Raw genomic sequence first — 22,826 nt, forward strand, 5'->3', positions numbered from 1 at the left:
AGGACCGATAGATAGTAGATCGATAGATAGATAGTAGTAGATAGTATCTGTGATAGATAGATAGTAGAGGATGAATAAAAGACAGATGGATGGAGTGGATGGATGGATGGTATGGGGTAGGTTAGGTAGGTAGATAGATATGATGATTATTGGTGGACAGATTGATCGATTGATGGCTGGATGGATAGATATATAGTTGGGATAGCAGATAGATAAATTTGATCAAATGGATGATGCTAGACAGATGATTGATGATAGATGGAGGGCTGCGATGCGAGAGATAGATGATGGATGGATAGATAGATGATAAACGAAGACAGACAGACAGATAGAGGATGAATAGAGGACGGATGGTGTGATGGGTAGGTAGGTAGATAGATAGATGATGGATTGGTGGACAGATGATAGATTGATACTGGATGGATGTCTAGAGGATTATAGTTGGATAGGGCAGATAGATAGATAGATAGATAGATAGATAGATAGATAGATAGACTGATTGATGATGGCTGGCTGGATCGATAGATAGATGACGGCATTGGTGGACAGATGATAGATTGATAGCTGGATGGATAGATCGATGGCTATTATCTAGTGTGGATAGCAGATAGATAGATAAATGATAAATGGATGATAGACAGATTATTGATGACTTAGATGGATGGCTGATGATGGAGTCTAGATGGGGATGGATGGATAGATGATACGACAGACAGACAGCTAGATAGAGGACAGATGGATGGATGGATGGATGGATTGGATGGATGGATGGGAGGGTAGGTTGGTTAGGTAAAGGTAGGTAGGTAGCAGATAGATGATGGATTGGTGGACAGATGCTAGATTGATAGCGGGATAGATAGATAGATATATGTTGGATAGTAGATGGATATGATAATGGATAAATGGATGATAGACAGTTGATTGATTGATGCGGATGGCAGGGAGGAGAGAGAGAGAGAGATATGATGATGATGAATGACTGGATAGATGATAAAGGACTGGATGGACTGGATTGGGTGGATATGCTAATTAAGGAAATGAATTTTCTGCTATGTCCTCCTCCTTCCCTTCCTCTCTGATGCTTTTTTTTCTGCCTGCACCTGCCTTCTAGGCTTATGAACAAAGCGAACTCCTGCATCCTTTGCTAGGATTTACCTGATCTTGAAAAGGAAATGTCGAGGGGAAAATGCTACAGAGTGTGTTCCAGGAATTTCTGCTCTTGGAAGCAAGGAGACTCCTTATCTCAGAGTCTACAAGACTTGCTTGTTCAATAAAATCGACCTCGCATTTGGATAGTTTTGCGGGGAGGTGGATAATTGGACGCCGTTTTTGGTTGCAGCACTTGTCTTCTCTTTATGTGAAGCAGTTTGGTTTCTTCATCCTTTCTGTTAATGACATTGATTAACAAGCCCGCTTGTAACAGAATAGGACTGCTGTTCTCTGCTTCTTGTGTGTGTGCCTAAGGCCAGGGACAGATCTCGGTTGCAGGGTCCTGCTTGTGTTTGTCAGAGATCGTCATTTCTCTGTGCCCTGGCCATGCATTGCTAGAGGCAACTTGAATGTTTTTTCCAGTGACTAGTAGCTGCCATCACCATTTTTAACTTCAGACATCACATTCAAATTCTTGAGTTTTCCTTGCTCCCACTCAGTTTATGCCACTTAACTTTAAGAGTTCTGGAGAATGCAAAAGCTTGCATACTTTGGAGGGATTTTAGTGCCTCCTACTGAAGGTATCGCCCAACCTGTGGAATGGGCTTCTGTTGGTTCTTTAACCAGTATGGCTAAGTACAAGCTGTGTTATGGTTATAAATGATGAATAAAGCTTACTCCAAATGAGCAATTATCATGAATTATATAATATAAGCAAGATTAAGGTTTCTCTTTGAGGGCGGGTGGAGGGGGGTGGAATCTTTGCCTGATCACGGATGTTCCTTTTCATAGACTTTAAAGATCGGGGGTCAGTTCAAGTTCAAGGTGGACCCAAGAGAAGGCGCATCAAGTGTCTGGAGCTGTTGAAATGCCTCATCAAAATGGTGACCAAACAGGTAGGCGCACCTTGTTCCTTCCAGCTTGGTTCTTTGGTTTCTTGGGGGGGGTTGGGTCGATGGGCAGGGCCATGTTCTAGAAGAGTTTATTCCGACGTTTCGCCAGCATCTCTGGCTGGCATCTTCTTCATTTCTTCTCTGAAGATGCCAGACACAGATGCTGGCGAACGTCAGGAATAAACTCTTCTAGAAACTGGCCACATCGTCCCAAAACACCCACAAGAAACTATGGGTGCGGCCATGAAAGCTTTTGACTTCACATTGGTTCTTTGGCTTTTGCTTATGTTTCTCATGCACATCAAGGGTGGGCAATGTGGGGGGTTATGGGCCACCATGTGCCCTCCGGACCTCTCTTTGGCCCCCACCTCCTTTCCTCAAAAGCCCTGGAACCACCCACAATTTTGAAAGAAATATTTTTCGGGCCACTTTCTCGTTGTTATATCTCTGTTTCTGTTGCGTCCTTCTCAACACATGCGTCGACGGGATGCGTGTCCCTTCCTGTCTTGGGCGCATGTGTTTGGGGACGCCTGGGGCTCGCGAGGCATGGGAGGAATTGGCTGCTGGCTCCCATACGTTTGTCTATCTGATTTAGATTAGCTTTGATTCTGTATTGAAGTCTGCGTTCCTGGGGAATGTTGGACATCATAGACGTTGCGGAAAGAAATCCCAGGGTATCCAGTCCAACCCTGTGCCATGCATGGAACTCACAATCAAAGCCACCCCCAACAAATGGCCGTCCAGTCTCTTTTAAAAAACCCACAAAAGAAGGATGATTCCATCATTCTCCAAGGGCATGGTTCCACTGTCAAACAGCCCTTTCTGTCAGGAAATTTCTCTAAGTTGAGATGGAATCTCTTTTCCTGTAACTTGCATCCATTGTTTTGTGTCCCACACAACAGATATATTGCTAAGAAAACACTAGGAGAGGGTCAGTAGAATCAGAGTCAACTTGAAGGTGTGATGACAATGACAACAACAAAATACTGACTGGTTGTGTTTGATGGTCTCTTGGTCAGGATGCTCCCTGTGCAGCTGACAGAAGGCTGCCCATCGTGATGCAGGGTCCTGGGCCCGACAGGAAGGCTTTGGGAAATCCACCCGGCTCACCGATCTCTATTGGAACGTCATGAAGCTCCTGGGATTCACGTAAGTGCTCTAGACCCCTTTCTTGGTCTTGGTCATCACACACGCCATACATAGAGCGAGAGTGAGTCTGGTGAAGTTCGGACATGGAAGGTGCAGGGCCAAGGGCACCTTGACCAAAAACCCGTGACACACGTCTGGTCTCCCAAGATGGCAACAGAACCCAAACTTGGAAAGCAGATATTCACAGTGGAAGAGATAAAGGAAACGTGGCTTTTGGTGGTCCACAAACTTATAATAAAGTTGTGGACCACCAACGGACTTCAATTCCTTGATCTTCTCTTACTCCTGAGGATGCCAGAGCAACGTCCGGTTGTCTCGCCCAGAGCGCTGAGGAAACCCAGGATGGTCCACTGCAAGCCTGGAGCAGTGGTCCCCACAACTCTGCCCTTTAAGATCCCAGATAATTGGCCGACATGTCCGAGGCTCTGGGAGGCTGAAGTCCCAAATCTCTTGACGGGCACAGCTTGGGGACCACTGTCCCAGGAGCATGATCATCTCTGGATGGATGGTGGATCCACTGCCTTACCTAGACTGTCCCAGGTACCATCCTAGCATTCCACAGCTGGTACCTGGAATGATTTCTTGGCGGGTCCTTAGTTACACCAGTTACATGAGTGCATTAACTGCAGTAGCTTCATTAATGCCAGTGATCCCCCACTGTGCCCTTTAAGCGAGATTTTGGACTTTAGCCTAATAGAAGCCTTGGCCATGTTTGGCCAATACTCTGGGATTCTGGGAGTTGAAGTCCAAAATCCCTTAAAGAGGACAGTTTGGATGGTGCAGCTTCCTTCAAGAGGGACCATATACCACAGAGTGTGAGGGCATTTGTCTTAGCCTTTCGAAGGGACAAGCCGTCCTCCTTCACCATGGCTCTGCCTTTCCCCTCCTGCATAGGCATCTCCTTCTTAGTTTGTGTGACGAAGCGTCACATCTAGGTGGATCCTCCATGTCCCATCATACCATGCTTTCATGCACATCAGTTCCCTGCTTCAGCTCTTTGCATCTCCATCTTCGGCTCAGGTTTGAAAGATGTGGCCAGTGGCTTTTTTAACCTACCAGTGCTTTTTTGTGGTCCAGAGTGCACAGTTTTATTTAACTACCTGCAAAAAAAGGAAGGAAGGAAGAAGCAAGGGAAGGAAGGATGGATGGATGGATTGGATGGATGTATTGCACTTCCCAAAGCCCCTGGTGATACAGTTCTCTTCTAACAATCCATTTCCATACTCCATTTTAGTTAAAAACACACTTGTTTTTTGTGGGTTTTTCAGGCTCTGTGGCCATGTTTAGAAGAGTCTATTCCTGATATTCTCCCACATCTGTCGGGACTGAATGACTTCTAGAACATGGCCACTAGCCCCCCAAAAACCAGGAAATGATGGGATTGCCAGCTATGAAATCCTTCGACTTCACACTTGTTGTTGTGCTCAAAGATATAGCTCTTGTTAGTCTGTAGAGATAGAATCAGTTGGGAGAGATCTTGGAGCACCTTTGAGACTCATTGAAAGAAAGAATGTTGGCAGCATGGACTTTTCCAGACTAAGTCTACTTCTGTTGATGAAGAGCATCTCAGAAAGTCGACTGAAGTCTCGCGAAGCTCATTCTGCCACAACTTCTCTCTTTCAGTGAGTCTAAAGGGCTACAGCTCTCTGTACATCCTTGTTGTTATGTGCATTCAAGTTGTTTTGGGACGTATGGCAAACCTGTCATCGGGTTTTCTTTGGCAAGTTTCGTCAGAGGGTTTTTTTGCCATGCTTCCCTCTGGAGACTGAGAGGAGTGGGGTTATATGGCTGAGGCAGGATTCAAACCCTGGTCTCATAGTCCACAACACTCAAACACTACTACACTCCTGGCTCTCTCTTTTAAAGACTGGTAGGAAAGAGTGTTGAAACACCTCTTGCTTTGACTTGCAGGCGCCCGGCCGAAGAGGAAGAAAAGCGTCAGCCCAGGCAAAGCCCCCCGACGGAAAACGGAACACCCTGAAGCGGAGAAGAAAAAGGGTTTTGCACAGCCACAGAAAGCTACCGAAGAACCGCCAAGAAGGGCCTTGCTGGCCATTCCCAGCGAGACTGGAGCCAAAGACGCAGAAGACGTCAAAGAGCACAGTCGTGGGTGCAGAAAACGCCACCCTGCCAGGGAAGCAGAAAAAGCCGGAAGTAACAAGAAGAAGAAATCGGGGAGAAGGAGGACGCACGAAGAGGGCCACGGCGTCGGAGCTTGGGTCCATCCAGGCAAGAAGCCGTCTCGCCCAGCAGTTGGCGGAGTCTAAAGAAACGGAGACCCCAAATATTCCGAAAGAGCAAGAGGAGGAGGAGGGAGAACTAGCGAAGAAAGAAGGGCGGAAGAGAAGAGGGGGACTCAGTATTGCAAAGGATGGGGCCCGTATTGAGCTTTTTGCGAGCCGGCAGGGTTGAAAGGGGTGATGGCGGGTGTATCTGTTAAGAAATATTCTTTGGTAATAATATTTGCTAATAATTTAATCTATATTGCTAAATACATAGGTAGGCGAGTGTTGAGATTGTTTATTTCATCAAGAGCATTTATCGCTGCTCATTTATCAATCTGTGTGAATAAGCTTGAATGAGGTGGTTGGCCGCAGAATATGTGGTTGCTTAGATATGTGATGTTGATTTGTTGTGATGGCTTTGTATTTTGATTGCTAGGAATATGTGTGGATCTTGTAGATAGAGAATTTTTATTGAGTAGAATATTGTACTCGATTAGCTTATGCTGCCCTTGAGAGTTCCTGCCCCATGGCCAGACTGGGTGTTGGACTGGATGGCTCTTGGTGAGTCTCATTCCAACTATGGATGCTATGATTCTAATCCTCAAAACAACAGCAGGAGAGTTGGCCCTCCTTCTTTGTGCGGAGTATGCGCTTGTATCTACCTGGGCCTATTGGCTTCCTATGAACTCGTTGGCCACACTACTACTCTTTTTAGAATTCCATTGACTCATGCGTTTTGAAACGGGGCCTATATTATGCCATTTGCGCGTCGGAGCAAGCGCAAGAGAGGCTTCTATACTAGTGACTCCCTTTTGTGGGCAACACGGCTCCTCAGATGTTCTCGGCAGGGGCTGCTGTCGCCGCTTGAAGGAAGGAAAACCTACAAACGTCGCCGCATCAAAGACTCCGCCACCTTCGCACACACCGCAAATCTCAAGCAGCGCGGCAGGTAGGGAGGCGGGCGTGGTACGGAAAAAAGAGGAAAACACCAGGCAGCGGAAAGAAACGCAGGTGAACTATTATTTCTTAATTCGAAATAACCTCATAGGTATAGGTAGGATATAAATCTATTTAAATATTATATTTATATTAGATATTGACTATTTTCTTATAACCTTGAGAGCAAGGTAATCATGTTCATTGGCGATTTTAGAAGTAAAAAATAAACTAGCAATTCATAGTATTTGTTATGAAAGAAAATCAACGAAAACAAGTATCAATTTTGAGTAGCAGATAGATAGATAAATTGATAAATGGATGATAGACAGATTTATTGATGATAGATGGATGGCTGAGATAGAGAGATAGATGGTGGATGGATGGATAGATGATAGACAGACAGACAGATAGATAGAGGATGGATAGAGGACAGATGGATGGATGGATGGGTAGGTAGATAGGTAGGTAGGTAGATAGATAGATGATGGATTGGTGGACAGATGCTAGATTGATAGCTGGATAGATAGATAGATATATAGTTGGATAGTAGATAGATGGATAAATGGATAAATGGATGATAGACAGATTGATTGATTGATGATGGATGGCTGGGAGAGAGAGAGAGAGAGATGATGATGATGATGAATGACTGGATAGATGATAAAAGGATGGCTGGCTGGCTGGATGGATATCACTAATTAAGGAATGAATTCTCTGCTATGTCCTCCTCCTTCCCTTCCTCTCTGATGCTTATTTTTTCTGCCTGCACCTGCCTTCTAGGCTTATGAAAAAAGCAGAACCTCCTCCTGTATCCTTTGCTAGGATTTTACCTGATCTGAAAAGGAAATGTCGAGGGGGAAAATGCTACAGAGTTGTTCCAGAATTTCTGCTCTTGGAAGCAAGGAGACTCCTTCATCTCAGAGTCTACAAGGACTTGCTTGTTCAATAAAATCGACCTCGCATTTGGATAGTTTTGCGGGAGGTGGATAATTGGACGCCGTTTTTGGTGCAGCACTTGTCTCTCTTTATGTGAAGCAGTTGGTTTCTTCATCCTTTCTGTAATGACATTGATAAAGCCGCTGTAACAGAATAGGACAGCTGTTCTCTGCTTCTTGTGTGTGTTGCCTAAGGCAAGGGACAGATCTCTGGGTTGCAGCCTGCTTTGGTTTTTGTCAGAGATCCGTCACTTTCTCTGTGCCCTGGCATGCATTGCTAGAGGCAACTTGAATGTTTTTCCCGTGACTAGTAGCTGGCATCACCATTTTTAACTTCAGACATCACATCAAATTCTTGAGTTTCCTTGCTCCCACTCAGTTTATGCCACTTAATTTAAGAGTTCTGGAGAATGCAAAAGCTTGCATACTTTGGAGGGATTTTAGTTGCTCCTAATGAAGGTATCGCCAACCTGTGGACATGGGCTTCTGTTTGGTTCTTTAACCAGTATGGCTAAGTACAAGCATGGTTTATGGTTATAATGATGAATAAAGCTTACTCCAAATGAGCAATATCATGAATTATAATAATAAAGCAATGATTAAGGTTTCTCTTTGAGGCGGTTGGAATCTTTGCTGATCACGGATGTTCCTTTTTCATAGACTTTAAAGATGGTGGGTCAGTTCAAGATCAAGGTGGACCAAGAGAAGGCCATCAAGTGTCTGGAGCTGTTGAACTGCCTCATCAAAATGGTGACCAAACAGGTAGGCGCACCTTTGTTCCTCCAACTTTGGTTTCTTGGGGGCGTTTCGGGCAATGGGGCCATGTTCTAGAAGAGTTTATTCCTCACGTTTCGCCAGCATCTCTGGTTGGCATCATCTTCATTTCTTCTCTGAAAATGCCAGCCACAGATGCTGGCGAAACGTGAGGAATAAACTCTTCTAGAACATGGCCACATGTCATGGCCAATGACAACCACAAATACTGACTGGTGTGTTTGATGGTCTCTTGGTCAGGAGCTCCCTGTGCAGCTGACAGAGGTGCCCATCGCGATGCAGGTCCTGGGCCAGCAGGAAGGCTTTGGGAAATCCACCCGGCTCACCGATCTCTATTGGAACGTCATGAAGCTCCTGGGATTCACGTAAGTGCTCTAGACCCCTTTCTTGGTCTGAGATTTGTTTTAGTAGACATATTCACACACACACATACATAGAGTGAGTCCTGGTGAAGCTGGCACAAATGGAAGGTGCAGGGCCAAGGGCACCTTGACCAAAACCCGTGACGCCACGTCTGGTCTCCCAAGATGGCAACAGAACCCAAAATTGGAAAGCAGATATTCACAGTGGAAGAGATCAAGGAAACGTGCTTTTGGTGGTCCACAAACTTTATAATAAAGTTTGTGGACCACCAACAGGACTTCATTTTCCTTGATCTCTTCCACTCCCAAGATGGCAGCAACATCGGTTTCTCGCCAGAGCTCTTGAGAAACCCAGGATGGTCCACTGCAAGCCTGGAGCAGTGGTCGCCAAACTCTGCCCTTTAAGAGATTTTGAACTTCAGCTCACTGAATCCCAGACTATTGGCCGACATGTCCGAGGCTTCTGGGAGCTGAAGTCCCAAATCTCTTGAAGGACACAGCTTGGGGGCCACTGTCCAGGAGCATGATCATCTCTGGAAGGAGGTGGATCCATGCCTTACCTACGGACTGTCCCAGGTACCATCCCTAGCATCCACAGCTGGTACCTGGAATGATTTCTTGGGGGTCCTTAGTTACTACACAGTTACACTGAGTGCATTAACTGCAGTAGCTTCATTTAATGCAGTGATCCCCACACTGTGCCCTTTAAGAGATTTTGGACTTTAGCTCCCAGAAGCCTTGGCCATGTTGGCCAATAGTCTGGGATTCTGGGAGATGAAGTCCAAAATCCCTTAAAGAGGACAGTTTGGGGACGGTGCAGCTTCCTTCAAGAGGGACCGTATTCCCCAGAAGGTGAAGGCTTTGGTCTTCAGCCTTTCGAAGGGACAAGCCTGTCCTCCTTCACCCATGGCTCTGCCTTTCCCCTCCTGCATAGGCATCTCACGTCTTAGTTTGTGTGACGAAGCGTCACATCTAGGTGGATCCTCCATGTCCCATCATACCATGTCTTTCATGCACATCAGTTCCCTGCTTCAGCTCTTTGCATCTCCATCTTCGGCTCAGGTTTGAAAGATGTGGCCAGTGGCTTTGTTTAACCTACCAGTGCTTTTTTGTGGTCCAGAGTGCACAGTTTTATTTAACTACCTGCAAAAAAGGAAGGAAGGAAGCAAGGAAGGAAGGATGGATGGATGGATGGATGTATTGCACTTCCCAAAGCCCCTGTGATACAGTTCTCTTCTAACAATCCCATTTTCCATACTCCATTTTAGTTAAAACACACTTGTTTTTTGTGGGTTTTTCAGGCTCTGTGGCCATGTTCTAGAAGAGTCTATTCCTGATATTTCTCCCACATCTGTCGGGAATGAATGCTTCTAGAACATGGCCACATAGCCCCCCAAAAACCAGGAAAAATGATGGATGCCAGCTATGAAATCCTTCGACTTCACACTTGTTGTTGTGCTCAAAGATATAGCTCTGTTAGTCTGTAGAATCAGTATGTGGAGAGATCTTGGAGCACCTTTGAGACTCACTGAAAGAAAGAAGTTGGCAGCATGAACTTTCCCAGACTTAAGTCTACTTCTGTTGATGAAGGAGCATCTCAGAAAGTAGACTGAAGTCTACGAAAGCTCATGCTGCCAACTTCTCTCTTTCAGTGAGTCTCAAAGAGGCTACAAGCTCTCTGTACATCCTTGTTGTTATGTGCATTCAAGTTGTTTTGGACTTATGGCAAACCTGTCATAGGGTTTTCTTTGGCAAGTTTCGTCAGAGGGTTTTTTTGCCAATGCTTCCCTCTGGAGACTGAGAGAGTGGGTATATATGGCTGAGGCAGGATTCAAACCCTGGTCTCATAGTCCAACACTCAAACTACTACACTACGTTGGCTCTCTCTTTTAAAGAATGGAAAGAGTGTTGAACCACCTCTCTGCTTTTGACTTGCAGGCGCCCGGCGAAGGAGAAAGCGTCAGCCCAGGCAAAGCCCCCGACGGAAACGGAACCACCCCTGAAGCGGAAGAAAAAGGGTTTTCTGCCAGCCACAAAGATACGCAAGAACCGCAAGAAGGCCTTGCCTGGCCATTCCCAGGAGACTGGAGCCAAGAGCAGCGACGTCAAAGAGACAGTCGTGGGTGCAGAAAACGCCACCCCTGCAGGGAAGAAGAAAAAGAGGAAGAACAAGAAGAATCGGGGAGAAGGAGGCGAAGAGGGCCAAGCGTCGGAGTCAGGTCCTCCGGCAAAGAAGCCGTCTCGCCCAGCAGTTGGGGCTAAAGAAAAGGAGACCCAAAATCCGAAAGAGAAGAGGAGGAGGAGGAGAAATAGGAAGAAAGGGAAGAAAGCAGGGACTCAGCTTGCAAAGGATGGGCCCGATTGAGCTTTTGGAGGAGGAAAGGGCTGGCGGTGTATCTGTATAAAGAAACTATTTTGGTAATAAATTTTCTAATAATTTAACTATATTGCTAAATACATAGGTAGGGAGTGTTTATTTCATCCAAGAGATTTATAGTGCTATTCTATCAATCTGTGTGAATAGCTGTATAGGTGGTTGGCAGAATATGTGGTTGTTAGAATATGTGATTGGTAGAATATTTGATTGATAGAATATGTGATTGGTAGAATATTTTATTGGTAGAATATGTAATCGATAGAATATGTGCTTGAGAGTTCCTGCATGGCAGAATGGGGTTGGACTGGATGGCTCTTGGGGTCTCATCCAACTATGATGCTATGATTCTAATCCTCAAAACAACAGCAGGAGATGGCTCCTCTTTGTGGGATGCTTTATTACCTGGGCCTATGGCTTCTATGAACTCGTGGCACACTACTACTCAGAATCCCATTGACTCCAATGAGGTTTGAAACGGCGGCCTAATTATGCCATTTGAGAGTCGGCAGCAAGGCGCAAGAGAGGCTCCCATCCTACGTTCCTCCTTTGTGGCAACAAGGCTCTTCAGATGTTCTCTCGGCAGGGGCTGCTGTCGACGCCGCAGGAAAGGAAACCTACACAAGTCGCGCATCAAAGCCTCCGCCACCTTCGCACAACGCAACTTCAAGCAGCGCGGCAGGTAGGGAGGCGGGTACGGAAAAGAGGAAACACACTGGCAGGGAAAGAAACGAGTTTAAATACTTTATTTCTTAATTTACATAACCTCATAGGTATACGTCTATATATAGATATATATTTATATTTATATATTTATATATATATATTTGACTATTTTTTCTTATACTCTTGAGATCCGTCATCATTTTCATTGCTCTTTTTTATCTTAAAAAATAAAATAGTCCTTTATAGTCTTTTTTGCTTCTGAAAGAAAATCAGAAAACGACTTTTTGAGTCTTGCGCCTTGTATAACAAGAAAAAACAATGTACATCACGCTTCTGTCCCTCTCAGGCAGGTTCGAGGGTCTCTTTACCGGAAGCACGGAGCCCGGGACCGACCGACGCCGAAAAGGTGGCACCAAAGTAGCATCGATACTACCTCCCCAACCCCGGGTTCAACCGTTTAACCTTACGTCAAGATGCAGGGAAGCGCACCTTCTGCGGCGTACTTTTTACCTCTTAAATCGAGAGGGACGGCAGATATCTACAGCCCCTTCCAATCCCTGCGTCTTGCATTTCCTCTCCATCTTTGATTCTATACATGTCTCGAGATTTATATTTCTCTCTTTTGATTTTGTCTCGGGATCACGGATCCAAGTTTGGGGACAGTTTGCGAAACAGGAACGTTTGCTGCACGGCTTTGCGTTACGGATGGCATCTTCCTGAGGAAGATGAAGGAGAACGCGAAGGAGGTGGAAAGGAAACAGTGGGCACCACTTTTGGACTCCAGATCTGAGGAGGCCTTGCCATAGCTATTTGCCCACCAGCCAGAACTGAAGAGGTCACTGGCATCCATCTTCTCAAAACAGCTGTCTCGAAACCCACAATAGCAGCAAAGCACATCAGTGCGCCAAGAAAAAAAGTGTTCAGGCCATTCCTCGTGGAAGCAGCTGCAACCTCATAATTCTTTGCGTGGTGCATAGAACTGGGAGGGCATTGCTGCTGAAAGTGGGCACTCTCGCCAACCACCTTCCTACCTTGGAGGACCACAACTGGCCTACACCAAAGCCATCCCTGTCATCCCTGTCACCGCTACTTCTTTCTATCCCTTGGGATGCTCAAAATGACACCCTAGTATCAAGTCCAAACGCCTACTTCATGCTGGTTCAAGAACAAACCCAGCGGTGAGTCTGAGGTAGTTCCGGGAGCGAACTGCTAGTGCAAAAATCACAATCATAAAAAATAAATTCCTTACATTAAACATATGGGGCCAGCATCCCTGTCGGTGAATTAAGAGGATATAACTCCGATGTGCGCCACTGTGACTCTATTTTGGCAATTGTGGCGGTCAAATTTTTTTTCCATTATCGAGCAACAAAAAGTGCCCCCCAAACCCACCTTGTAAGCAGTGTGACCACTCCGAACACGTCTCTTCCCATGATGTCAGAGAGCATGGAGATCAGTAGGGCTGCAACCAGCTGTTTCCTGGAGTTGGATGCGCTGCAAGGGACCTTCTGAGGATCTCTGGAAGTCTCTGGTGATGCTTGCCATATTGCCTCCAACTGGATGCCTCCTCACTGATCCACCCGCTCTCAGACTACACAAAAATGGTATTTTGGGTAGGGTGGGTGGCCTCCCATACTTAAAAGGTGAGATTTTGGGGTTAGCGCACGGTCTTGGGCACATGCAGTGGTCCCTCCACATTCTCTGGGGTTAGGGGTTGAAGCACCCGCATGAATTTGGTAAAACGGCAAATAATAAATACACTATTCTTTCTATCTAAGAGAACACTTCTCTAGGAATCCCCAGGTCCTCCAGTGCAACTCCATGGTCAACATCCGCCAGAGGTTGATCATAGATTCATGCTGGAGGACCTACAAATGTCTACAGAAGTGCTTTCTCTAGGAACTTCCAGGTCCTCCAGTGCAACTCCATGGTCAACATCTGCCAGAGGTTGATCATAGAATCATGCTAGAAGGACCTAAAGATGCCTGGAGAAGTATTTCCTCTAGGGATCTCCAGGTCCTCCAGACGGCAGTCATGCTGGAGAGCCTAGAGAAGTGGTTTCTGTAGTAACCTCCAAGTCCTCCAGTTCAACTCTATGGTCAGCTTCCAGCAGAATTGGGCTGAAGGGCTTAAGAGATTCCTAGAGAGGACATACAAACCCAAACCACAGATAATCAAATCCGCCAAAGTCAAAGCAGTAAACATGGAGGGCCAACCGTATATATCGCTATCTCCAACCAGTTCAATCTTTTTGGCTTCTGCAGATCAACATAATAATAATAATAATAATAATAATAATAATAATAATAATAATAATAATAATAATATGATCATCTCAGTTTCTGCAAACAGAAGGCCAAACTTTCCTTCTCTGACCGGGATAACGTTTCGCCTCGTGGCAAAAGAGGAGGGTCAAGTCAGGCATGGTCGGACATTCACTCCTTTGGCCAAAGCGACCATTTCCATCGGCCCAAAGCCAAGTCGTCTACTCCGCTGTGTCCAAGGCTTTTCCACTCGGAGAGGTGCCTCTAAGGGACGCTTTCTTCTTCAGGCGACAATTGCAGCCCAGAGGAACCCCAACTATGCCAAGGCCTCATCCTGGCTTAATGTATAGATTTTGCTTCATCTTCCAGGCGCGAAGGGAGGGTGGGATAGAGAGGCTTCCTGCCATGGGTGCTTGTTTCGGGGTTTCTCGGCAGCCGATGCTCACAAAAGGTTTCCTTCATCACCCAAGATGTCAGCTGTGGGGAAAGAAACAAAGAAGAGCTGTTAGCATGGTGCGCAAGGAGGACACAGGCCTCCACAGCGAGAAAGAGAGGGAGACAGCCAGATCTGTATCCCTTCCTTTGTTCTGTCTCAGACCACTAAAGCGATGGTGGCCGAGACCCAAAAACACAGCAGACTGGCTCTCGGATTGGACCAGAATAAAACAGATGTCTGCTTTTTGCACTGGAGTGTTGTTTCGGTCCTTCAGAGCAACTGAATTGTGTATTTAGAGCAGGGTTTGGCCCCAGTTTTTCTTACTGGAAACCAGTGTGGCACTTGCTGGCATGATGAAAAAGGCAGTTTTGTTGACAGATAAAAACGTATTTAATTTTAGTTAATGTATAATTAACAGGAGGATGACCCCATGGGGCTTTATTCAGCGTTTGGGTTACTACTCACCTAGGCTTAGACTTTCACAGAGGCTGGAGGCATCATAAGTTGGTTCACCCTGCAGAGAAAGGAGACACAAGACGGTTAAGTACAAAACCTCTCCCTCTCACATTGTTGTAACACTCCAGCCGTTGCGATGCTGAACTCAGGATGGTGAACCTCTTTCAACCTGAGGACCAAATCCAACCCACCTAAGTTTGGGGACCCATATTCCAGTGGTGCGTCAGGGCCAAATGGGAAGAAGAAGGGATCATAAACACCAGCACCTTTTTAGCCAAAAGCGCTCACTGCCAATCGTTCTACCTTTCAGAAAATGGAAAACTTGAGATGCCACCCAATGATGATAATGGAGAAAGAGGCATGGCCAACTGGGGAATCCCAGAAGCCCAGGATTGGAGGAAGGCCAGATTCAGTCCCGGGACCTGAGGTCCACCATCCTTGCGCCAAACTGTTCAGAGCTGAACTCCAAGAGTAAGAGTACATAGAGAGATCTTTGAGACAGAAAGAAATTGGCAGCATGAGCGTTCGTAGAATAAAGTCTACTTCCTCCGATGCATACTTCCACTAATGCATCGAAGGAAGTAGACTGAAGTCTACGAAAGCTCATGCTGCCAATTTCTTCCTTCCCGTGAGTCTCAAAGTTGCTACAAGATCTCTCTGCGTACTGATTCTACAGACTAATGCAGCTATATCTTTGAATCCCACGAGTAAGAGTTAGGGACGCAACAACCCACAACTCTTGCCTCCCCCAAAATAGTTATTCCATAGGATCCTAGAGTTGGAAGGGGCCTCATGGAGATCTATCAAGGATCCCCAGCCAAAGCATCCCCAGCCACTGTTTGAAGGCATACAGAGGAGGAGATCCAACACTATAGAAATAAACCGGTTTATTTCTGTGATGTTCAAACCGGTTTATTTCCACCCCGACCGCAATCGACGCAGTTTGCGAGGGGTAGGGGGCAGCCAAAAAGCCTACCTCTTTTTTAAAGAGCCGCAACAATCCCCATCTTTGGCAATGTTGACTACATGGTAATGTTGACTCAAAGGAGAGCAGGGAAGTGGTGGCAACAGTTGTTTTTTTGCTATTTCCCGACAAAGAAGAAAATAGCTCCTTTGCAAAGAAAAGAAAAGCTGGAGGGAAACTGAAGATCTCTTGAATTTGGAGAGGTTTCCTCTCCTTCCTAATTGGTACCTTTGGTGGCTTTGCTAAAAAGCAAGAAAGCCTCCGCTTCTCCCTCTGTGCGCAGTTGGCCGCTTGCGCCAATTCTGCTCCTTTCTCAAGATTAAAACGCATGCGCCAACCTTTGTTTCTGTCATTAAGGAGGACTGAAGCGGCTGCTATTTTATTCTAAGCTACACACTGCAAAATGAGTCATTAAATATTTGTAAAGATATACAAGGGAGGAAAAAGAAGGACAAGGACATGGGATCTAATTTGGTGCCATGTGAGGTTTCCTGGACCGCCTCGGGCTGTTTGGAGGCTGGCATGCCTCTTCCAAAGGCAAAACCACCGCTTTCAACGGCAGGCTGTAATTTCTCCGTCGTAATTATACCATGCTTTTCTTTCCACTGGGTTTGTCCTTTTCCAAATGTCCCCCTGAAATGTTGCCTTAAGTTCTACAATGCTGTCCATCAAGATGCGGGAGGGATCGCATGCGCCAGAGGAATATGGCAAAAGAAATGCTGGAATAGATCCATGCTTCCCAACGGTTCCTCTATTAGTTTTGGACTTCCGATACCAGAAGTTCCAGCCAACTTGGCCAAGAGTCAGGAACGATGGGAGCTAACTATGGGTAGTACTCAAAGACATGGCCGTGTTAGTCGCTAGATCTTGGAGCCCCTTTGAGACTCACTGAAAGAAAGAAGTTGGCAGCATGACTACTTCCTCAGATGCTTTTGGTGGAGACTATGGGTAGTGTATGGAAGAAGACCGAACGGAGAAGCAGGGTGGCAGTTAGTGGGGGGGAAAGAAGAAGTGATAGGAGAAAGAGTACTGAAGGATAAAGGAACGGAAGAGAGACGGTAGAAGCTTGTGGATGTAGGGAGAAGGTAAGAGTAGGCGTTTGGGTGATGTTCAAATGGCAAAGTGAATTATTTCTACAGTGTAGATGCACCCCTGTTTTGAATGCTTGTCAGTTTGTCTTTCTTTCTTACACTTCAGAGGATCTGACTAAAAGAAATGAGAGGTATATTAAAAGGACTATGAGACTGAAGACCAGAGAGAAGTGACCAGTGGGGTCCCACAGGATTTTGTCCTTGGCCCAGTGCTATTCAACATCTTCATCAATGACTTGGATGACAGAATTGGAGGCATACTTATCAAATTTGCAGTAGCCAATACCCCAGTGAACAGGATCAAAATTCAAAATGATGAATAGACTAGAAAGCTGGGCCAAAGCTAACAAAATGAAATGCAACACAAAAAAATGTAAGGTGATGCACTTAGGGCGGAAAATGAAATGCACAGATATAGGATGGGGATACCTGGATGAATGAAACTACGTGTGAAAGGGATCTAGGAGTCCAGGTAGACCACAAGTTGAACATGAGTCAACAGTATTATGTGGCAGCTAACAAGGCCAATGCGATTCTAGGCTGCATCAATAGAAGCATAGACTCTAGATCAAGAGAAGTAATAGTGCCATCTTCATATATGTAATCCATTCACGAGTTGTTTTAATGGCACTGATCAAACTAGGTCTAGGATTCTGGAAGTCAACGTCCAAAACACCTGGAAGGCAAGAGTTTGGGAACCACTGCTTTAGATCTATTGTTACATGCCTCTAAATTTTAGCCTCGACTTATCCGCGCGTCACATCAAAATCCATAACTTTGGCCCCAAAACTTGCCCTCGACCTATATGCGAGTTTGACTTACAGTTGCGCATATACGGTATTTCTGGAGAAACGCACCCCAAAAGTGCCAGTCTTTTCCCAAAAGCGGCCAGAAACCGACACAGAGATGCAACAAAATGAACTTTACATGGGAAAAATAAGAAACTAAACTAAGCCAAACAGAGAAACTAGCTGAAAGAGGATAAATCTACCCAAGGAAGTTATACATTATGGCATTAATGGAAAGTGTGTTTAGTGGTGAATGCATAATTTTGCCTACTTGACATTCAGACTGATCCCAAGCCAGGGAACGTTCCTCAATCTCTGTATGTAAGAAACCCGAATTTTATCAATAGAAACAAGCCTGGTTCTTTAATCTGTGCAAGACAGGACCGTTCCTTTTCAGAGCATCATCCTGGATAAACCCATTTGCAAAACCGGTGATCCTTGACCCCTTGGATCTTGACCTTGCTTATGACAAATGGGTTCCATCTCCAGCTTATCTGCCAGAAGGACCATAAAGTGAGTATTAGCACAAACCATTTATAGGTAGCGGTTTATCGATCGGCTGGTTGGCCTTCCCTGATATAAATCAGAAACAGCTCAGAGGAAAGAAATATTGACTCTTGGTTCCAATCAAAATTTTAGGCGGAGGCACTTTTCATAGGAATACAGAGTTTTAGCATTATGGTTCTGCCTTAACCGTCATGACGGCATCCGACGTAATCCTGGGCTTTGCCTTTTAGAGACCTTTGCTTGAGAAATCTAAGTACCCCTCCCTAAACTACAAACCCCCAGATTCCCTGGGTGTTAAAATGGAACTATAGTGCTACAATTGTGAGGTGTATTCCCTTGCCGGCACTGTGTGACCCCATTATTTGCACAATTGCATCTGCCTCTCTGTCTCTGTTTCCTCCTCAATATTTCATTTTGGCACGTCTTGGTTTTAGTTACCAGATTTAGAGGAGGCCGTATCAGTCCCAAATGATTTTGGGGAAGTGAAATTGCTGTTGCGGCGACACTATGATGCACACATTGCGGAGACAGATGCACAAAAGCCAAGATGGGTCCTTATAAATGGGAAAAGGCGAAGCTTCCATGATAGGTTTTTGTGTGCCAAGATGAGCAACTGCTTTTACAAATCCATGTTGCAATCTCAGGCCTGTTCCAGACTGCCAAAATAAAGCTGCTTCGGGTCTCTTTGGAGGTATGCTCTTTAAATGACGCATGGGTCCTAAGAGTCCGGAGGTCGCGCCAAAGCCACACTCCATTCCTAAGCACTGGAGGGCAGCTTTGGTGCAGCTTCCGGATTCTTAGGATGCATGCATCATTTAAACAGCACACCTCCAAAGAGACCCCAAGCAGCTTTATTTTGGCAGTCTGGAACAGGCCTTAGATTGTCAACTGAGTTACATCCCCTTTATTAAGTCACCCCTCCTGGCCTGATCTCTCCCCAAGTCCACCTTAAAATCCAGCTTCTAAAAGGCGGAAGATTATACAAGCTGAAGAGAAGAATGATAAGATATAGCCATGTTGCTCGACGTGAAAGATTGGAAACGGAGTCGCAAGAAATTCAGAACAGATTTCCAGGTTCGGAGAGTTATGACCATGTTCCAGAAGACGGCGACTTAACTATATTTGAATGAATGTAGATTGCTGTACTGTACTTAATAAAAATAAGACATCCCCCTGAAAATAAGCCACGGAGTGTCTTCTCGAGGACAAATAAATATAAGACGGTGTCTTACTTTCGGGGAAACGCGGTAGTTCCTCTCGCTCATATGCAAGTCAAGCACTTGTGCGGAGAAGGGTCTCCTGAGGCATACAATGGAAAGAGGAAGGATGTTGTGGAAGATGGAAGTAAAAATAGGTTAGCATCAGAGCTTCTCTCTCTTGAAAAGAAAAAGAGAAACCCCACGCTTGAGTCGGTTTTCGTACGTCTGATTTCCAGGCGCAAATACAGCCAGACCACGACAGCGAAGGTGGGGAGGTGCTGCAAATCTGGGTCTCCCCGGCTCAGATCAAGGAGAGAAGCCATTGTAAATAGATAATCCTCAAGCCAGAAGCAAAGAGGGTGTGCTTTGCTTGGCTACTTATCCACTTGTCTCCTTATCCGCCCTTCTCAGCCTCCGAAGCTGCAAGGCTTCCCGGTAAATCGCTCTTCCCCTTAAGCCCTCTTAAAACATGTTGAGCTCCTAGACTTAGGAGCAGAGTAAGTTTAGACCACGTTAAGGGCAGGGATCCTTTTTGTGCTTAGGGGAAGGCACTGCAAAGCCTGAGAGCATAGTTGCACCAAGAGCTTTACAAGCCTATGGTAACAAAGGTCCCTGTGATCACTTTCCTTCCCATAATATAGGTTTTCCAAGGGAGTGTGTTTCACGGTTGAATGGCTCTTATTCTCAGGAAGTTCCTCCTAACGTTTAAGTTGAATCTCTTTTCCTGTCGCTTGCATCCATTGCATCCATTTTCTATTCTCTGGAGCAGCAGAAAACAAGCTCGCTCCCTCCTCAATGTGACATCCCTTCAAATATTTAAACAGGGCTGTCATATCACCTCTTAAATTCCTAGTTGAGGACATATCCTCATTGATTTCAACTAACCAGAGGACACCTTGTTAAGATTTGGGGTGGGGTATATGATCTGCACAGTCTAGAACCTGATATGAAGTTACCCTAAATGGCACCGAATGAACTACGCATTCCTATAATGTTTGGCCCATCTGCGTCATTTAAACTTAAGAAGGTTTTGGAATTTAACCTGGTTTTAAAGTCATATCTATTGCGATATTTTAATAACTTATTTGCTTCCCATTTTTACTATGCCTGTTTTTCTTTTGCTCATATACAATAGATGTTTTACTTTTGCACGGCAAAGATCCCAGCATCTCCGACGCGCAGAAGAACCCAAGCCTCTCCTTGGCATCTTCAGCTTTAAAAAGATCTGTGACATGAGGATTTGAGACATCTAACCCAAACCAAGGGAAAAGGCCAGAGATTTTATCTACTGCTTTGGTTTGATATTTGAGCATCTGGGGTCAAAGTGGTAAACGCACATCGCTTCTGCTCCCTGGAACTAATGCTGCTGCCGGGAAAAGGGTTCAGAAACCCTCAGAAAAGACGGATTCCTGACTCCGGAGGCAACCAAAAGAGAAGCTGGCAACCGCAACTGTGGATTGTACCATTGGGTTTGGGTTCTCGAATTCAGTCGCTTGACGCAACAGTCTTCCGGGATGCTTTAAAGGTCAGCTACTACTCCCCCACATACTCCATGCTACCAAACCCTTGGCGCTGCTTCTAGACTTCTCAGGCTGCAAAAAAGGCGATTGCCATTTCATGTACGTCTCGGAAACAAAGAGCCTGGAAAGCGTCAATAAAGTCCCTATTATCTTTGAGACGGTCGATCTGGATCTAAACTGTCTAATTTCTGACCTACGAAAGGATGGAAGTCCTCTTTCTAGGATCAAACCTACAACGGTGTGGCTGCAAGATCAGCATTTTGCCTCTAAGACAAGCATGTGCCAACTGAAAACTACAGAAGGCTCCCTTTCCCCCCGCTTCATACATAAGAGTGTTCTTATTGTGCACCAACACGCACATTGAATCACACTGGTTAAAACATGCACGACCTGCCGAGACTCATTGTTTCTCTATGAGAATAACCACCAGCCATGGATAGGATCCAGACATAGGCATAGGTAGAGTAGACTAAGGGAAGCCAATGAAACTTAGGTTGGTCATAGCGATATCAGAGTCTGGTGGCATGCAAAAGACAAACCATTTTCACCTGGCTTTGGCTTTTGCCGTCAGAAGCCCACCTCGCCTGATGCTCCTGGCTGCCTTCAGATCATGAGATGTTATCGGATGGTATCATATGCATCTAATGTTCAGTATGTAGAGAGATCATGGATGAGCATGAGCCTTAAACAAGCTAATGATGGCTAATGTGACATCAGATTTCAAAGACATAGCAATGTTAGTCTGTAGAATCAGTATGTAGACAGATCTTGTGGCACCTTTGAAACTCACTGAAGGAAAGAATTTGGCCGCATGAGCTTTCCGAGACTTCAGTCTACTACTACTTCAGTACTTTTTAGACCCGTTTGCCCGTCTCCAATTATTTTAATGGAGTATTTTAATGGTCAAATGTGTTTAACTGATGTTTTAGGGGAGGGAGGGAGTAATTGGGATATTGTTGTATTGTATGGACTTTTCATTGTAAGCCGCCTCAATTGTCCTCTTAATAATAAAAGTATTATTATTAATATTATTATTTCATCAAATTGGTCAAATGCATCTGAGAAAGCAGACTGAAGTCTCGGAAAGCTCATGCGGCCAACTTCTTTCTTTCCGTGAGTCTCAAAGGTGCCACAAGATCTCTCTACATACTGATCCTACAGACTAACATGGCTATATCTTTGGAATCTGATGTCACATTAGCCATCCTAGCTTGTTTAAGGCTCATGCTTTTCACTGGGTTTTCATAAATGCTCAACATGCCCAAATCTGGATCCAACTCACTGTATGGAAAGAACATAACTTAAAGTTAGATGCATAGGATGGCATCCGTTAACATAACACTTTTCACTGGGTTTTCATAGGCCTAAATCTGGATCCAACTCACTGTGTGGAAAGAACGAACTCATGAAAAGTAATAGCCGACATCCGAAATGTGGTACTATAGTAGCTGGCATATTGCTTGGAGGCTTTTGTGCTATTCACCAGAAATTCATGCAATGCGGTCTTAAGCATTCTCAGCCTCAGAGCGCATTAACTAAAGGAAGCGGCACATGCCTTCTGAATAGGTTCTCCACTTTCCCCGGCAGCTTGGCAATACTGCCGACCCTTGCTGTTTCCAGCAATTTGCTTAATTCCAGGTTTGCGCCGCCAATTTTGCGATAGTTTACTATGATTCTTTGTGCAGCGTTGTTTGTTTTTCAATCGCAGAAGGCTGGCAATGCGGCATCCCTTCGGAGCAAGCAGCAGCCAATGTGAAAATAAGATTTGAACATGCTACTAGGATCCGAACGCCACTTCTCTGGAAGCCTTCGACTTTTAAAAACAACTGGCAAAGCCGCTAGTCCTCATGCTTGCCAAGCGTGTGGGTGACGCAAAATGTCAGCAACCAGGATAGATGGGGCAAAGGAGTGTCATCATCTCGGGATGGGAATGTGGCATTTTGCATAGCTTCTTGCTATGAGTTGCAGAACATGCAAAACAGACGAAAGGCAGAATGCGCATTTCCTCACGATGCATAATTTAGGGAGCTGGCAGAACTAAGTTTTATTAGCATTAAGAGAAGAGGGCTTTCTAAGAGCAAAGAAGGAGCAACATCCATACCACAAGCAACTTTCACAACCCATGAACCAAGATA

The 22,826-nt window shown here is 45.3% G+C and overlaps 2 protein-coding genes across 4 annotated transcripts in view; one reads left to right on the forward strand and one right to left on the reverse strand.

The window, feature by feature from the left end:
- The window catches only part of MYBBP1A (MYB binding protein 1a), a 56,806-nt gene extending 43,684 nt beyond the window's left edge, over positions 1-13,122 (forward strand). Inside the window, exons 25-29 of one of the 2 annotated variants that reach the window (XR_006100932.1) lie at positions 7,951-8,052; positions 8,305-8,429; positions 10,365-10,844; positions 11,170-11,482; positions 11,813-13,122. Coding sequence is in view for 1 of the 2 variants with exons in the window: in XM_042442525.1 (XP_042298459.1) it covers positions 7,951-8,052; positions 8,305-8,429; positions 10,365-10,791 (654 nt within the window). In the remaining variant the exon portion in view is untranslated. Of the gene's footprint in view, positions 1-7,950; positions 8,053-8,304; positions 8,430-10,364; positions 10,874-11,169; positions 11,483-11,812 lie in introns of those variants that run through there. The other variant, XM_042442525.1, reaches the window with a different exon arrangement.
- Positions 11,524-22,826, reverse strand: part of SPNS2 (sphingolipid transporter 2) — a 72,703-nt gene continuing 61,400 nt past the window's right edge. For both annotated transcript variants that reach the window (XM_042442526.1, XM_042442527.1), the window contains 2 exons: positions 14,632-14,680; positions 11,524-14,207 (listed from right to left, as the gene is read on the reverse strand). In XM_042442526.1, coding sequence (XP_042298460.1) covers positions 14,173-14,207; positions 14,632-14,680 — 84 coding nt within the window. In that variant the 3' untranslated portion in view covers positions 11,524-14,172. The remainder of the gene's footprint in view (positions 14,208-14,631; positions 14,681-22,826) is intronic.

The sequence above is a fragment of the Sceloporus undulatus genome, chromosome 11 (assembly GCF_019175285.1).
Source record: "Sceloporus undulatus isolate JIND9_A2432 ecotype Alabama chromosome 11, SceUnd_v1.1, whole genome shotgun sequence".
Taxonomy (NCBI): domain Eukaryota; kingdom Metazoa; phylum Chordata; class Lepidosauria; order Squamata; family Phrynosomatidae; genus Sceloporus; species Sceloporus undulatus.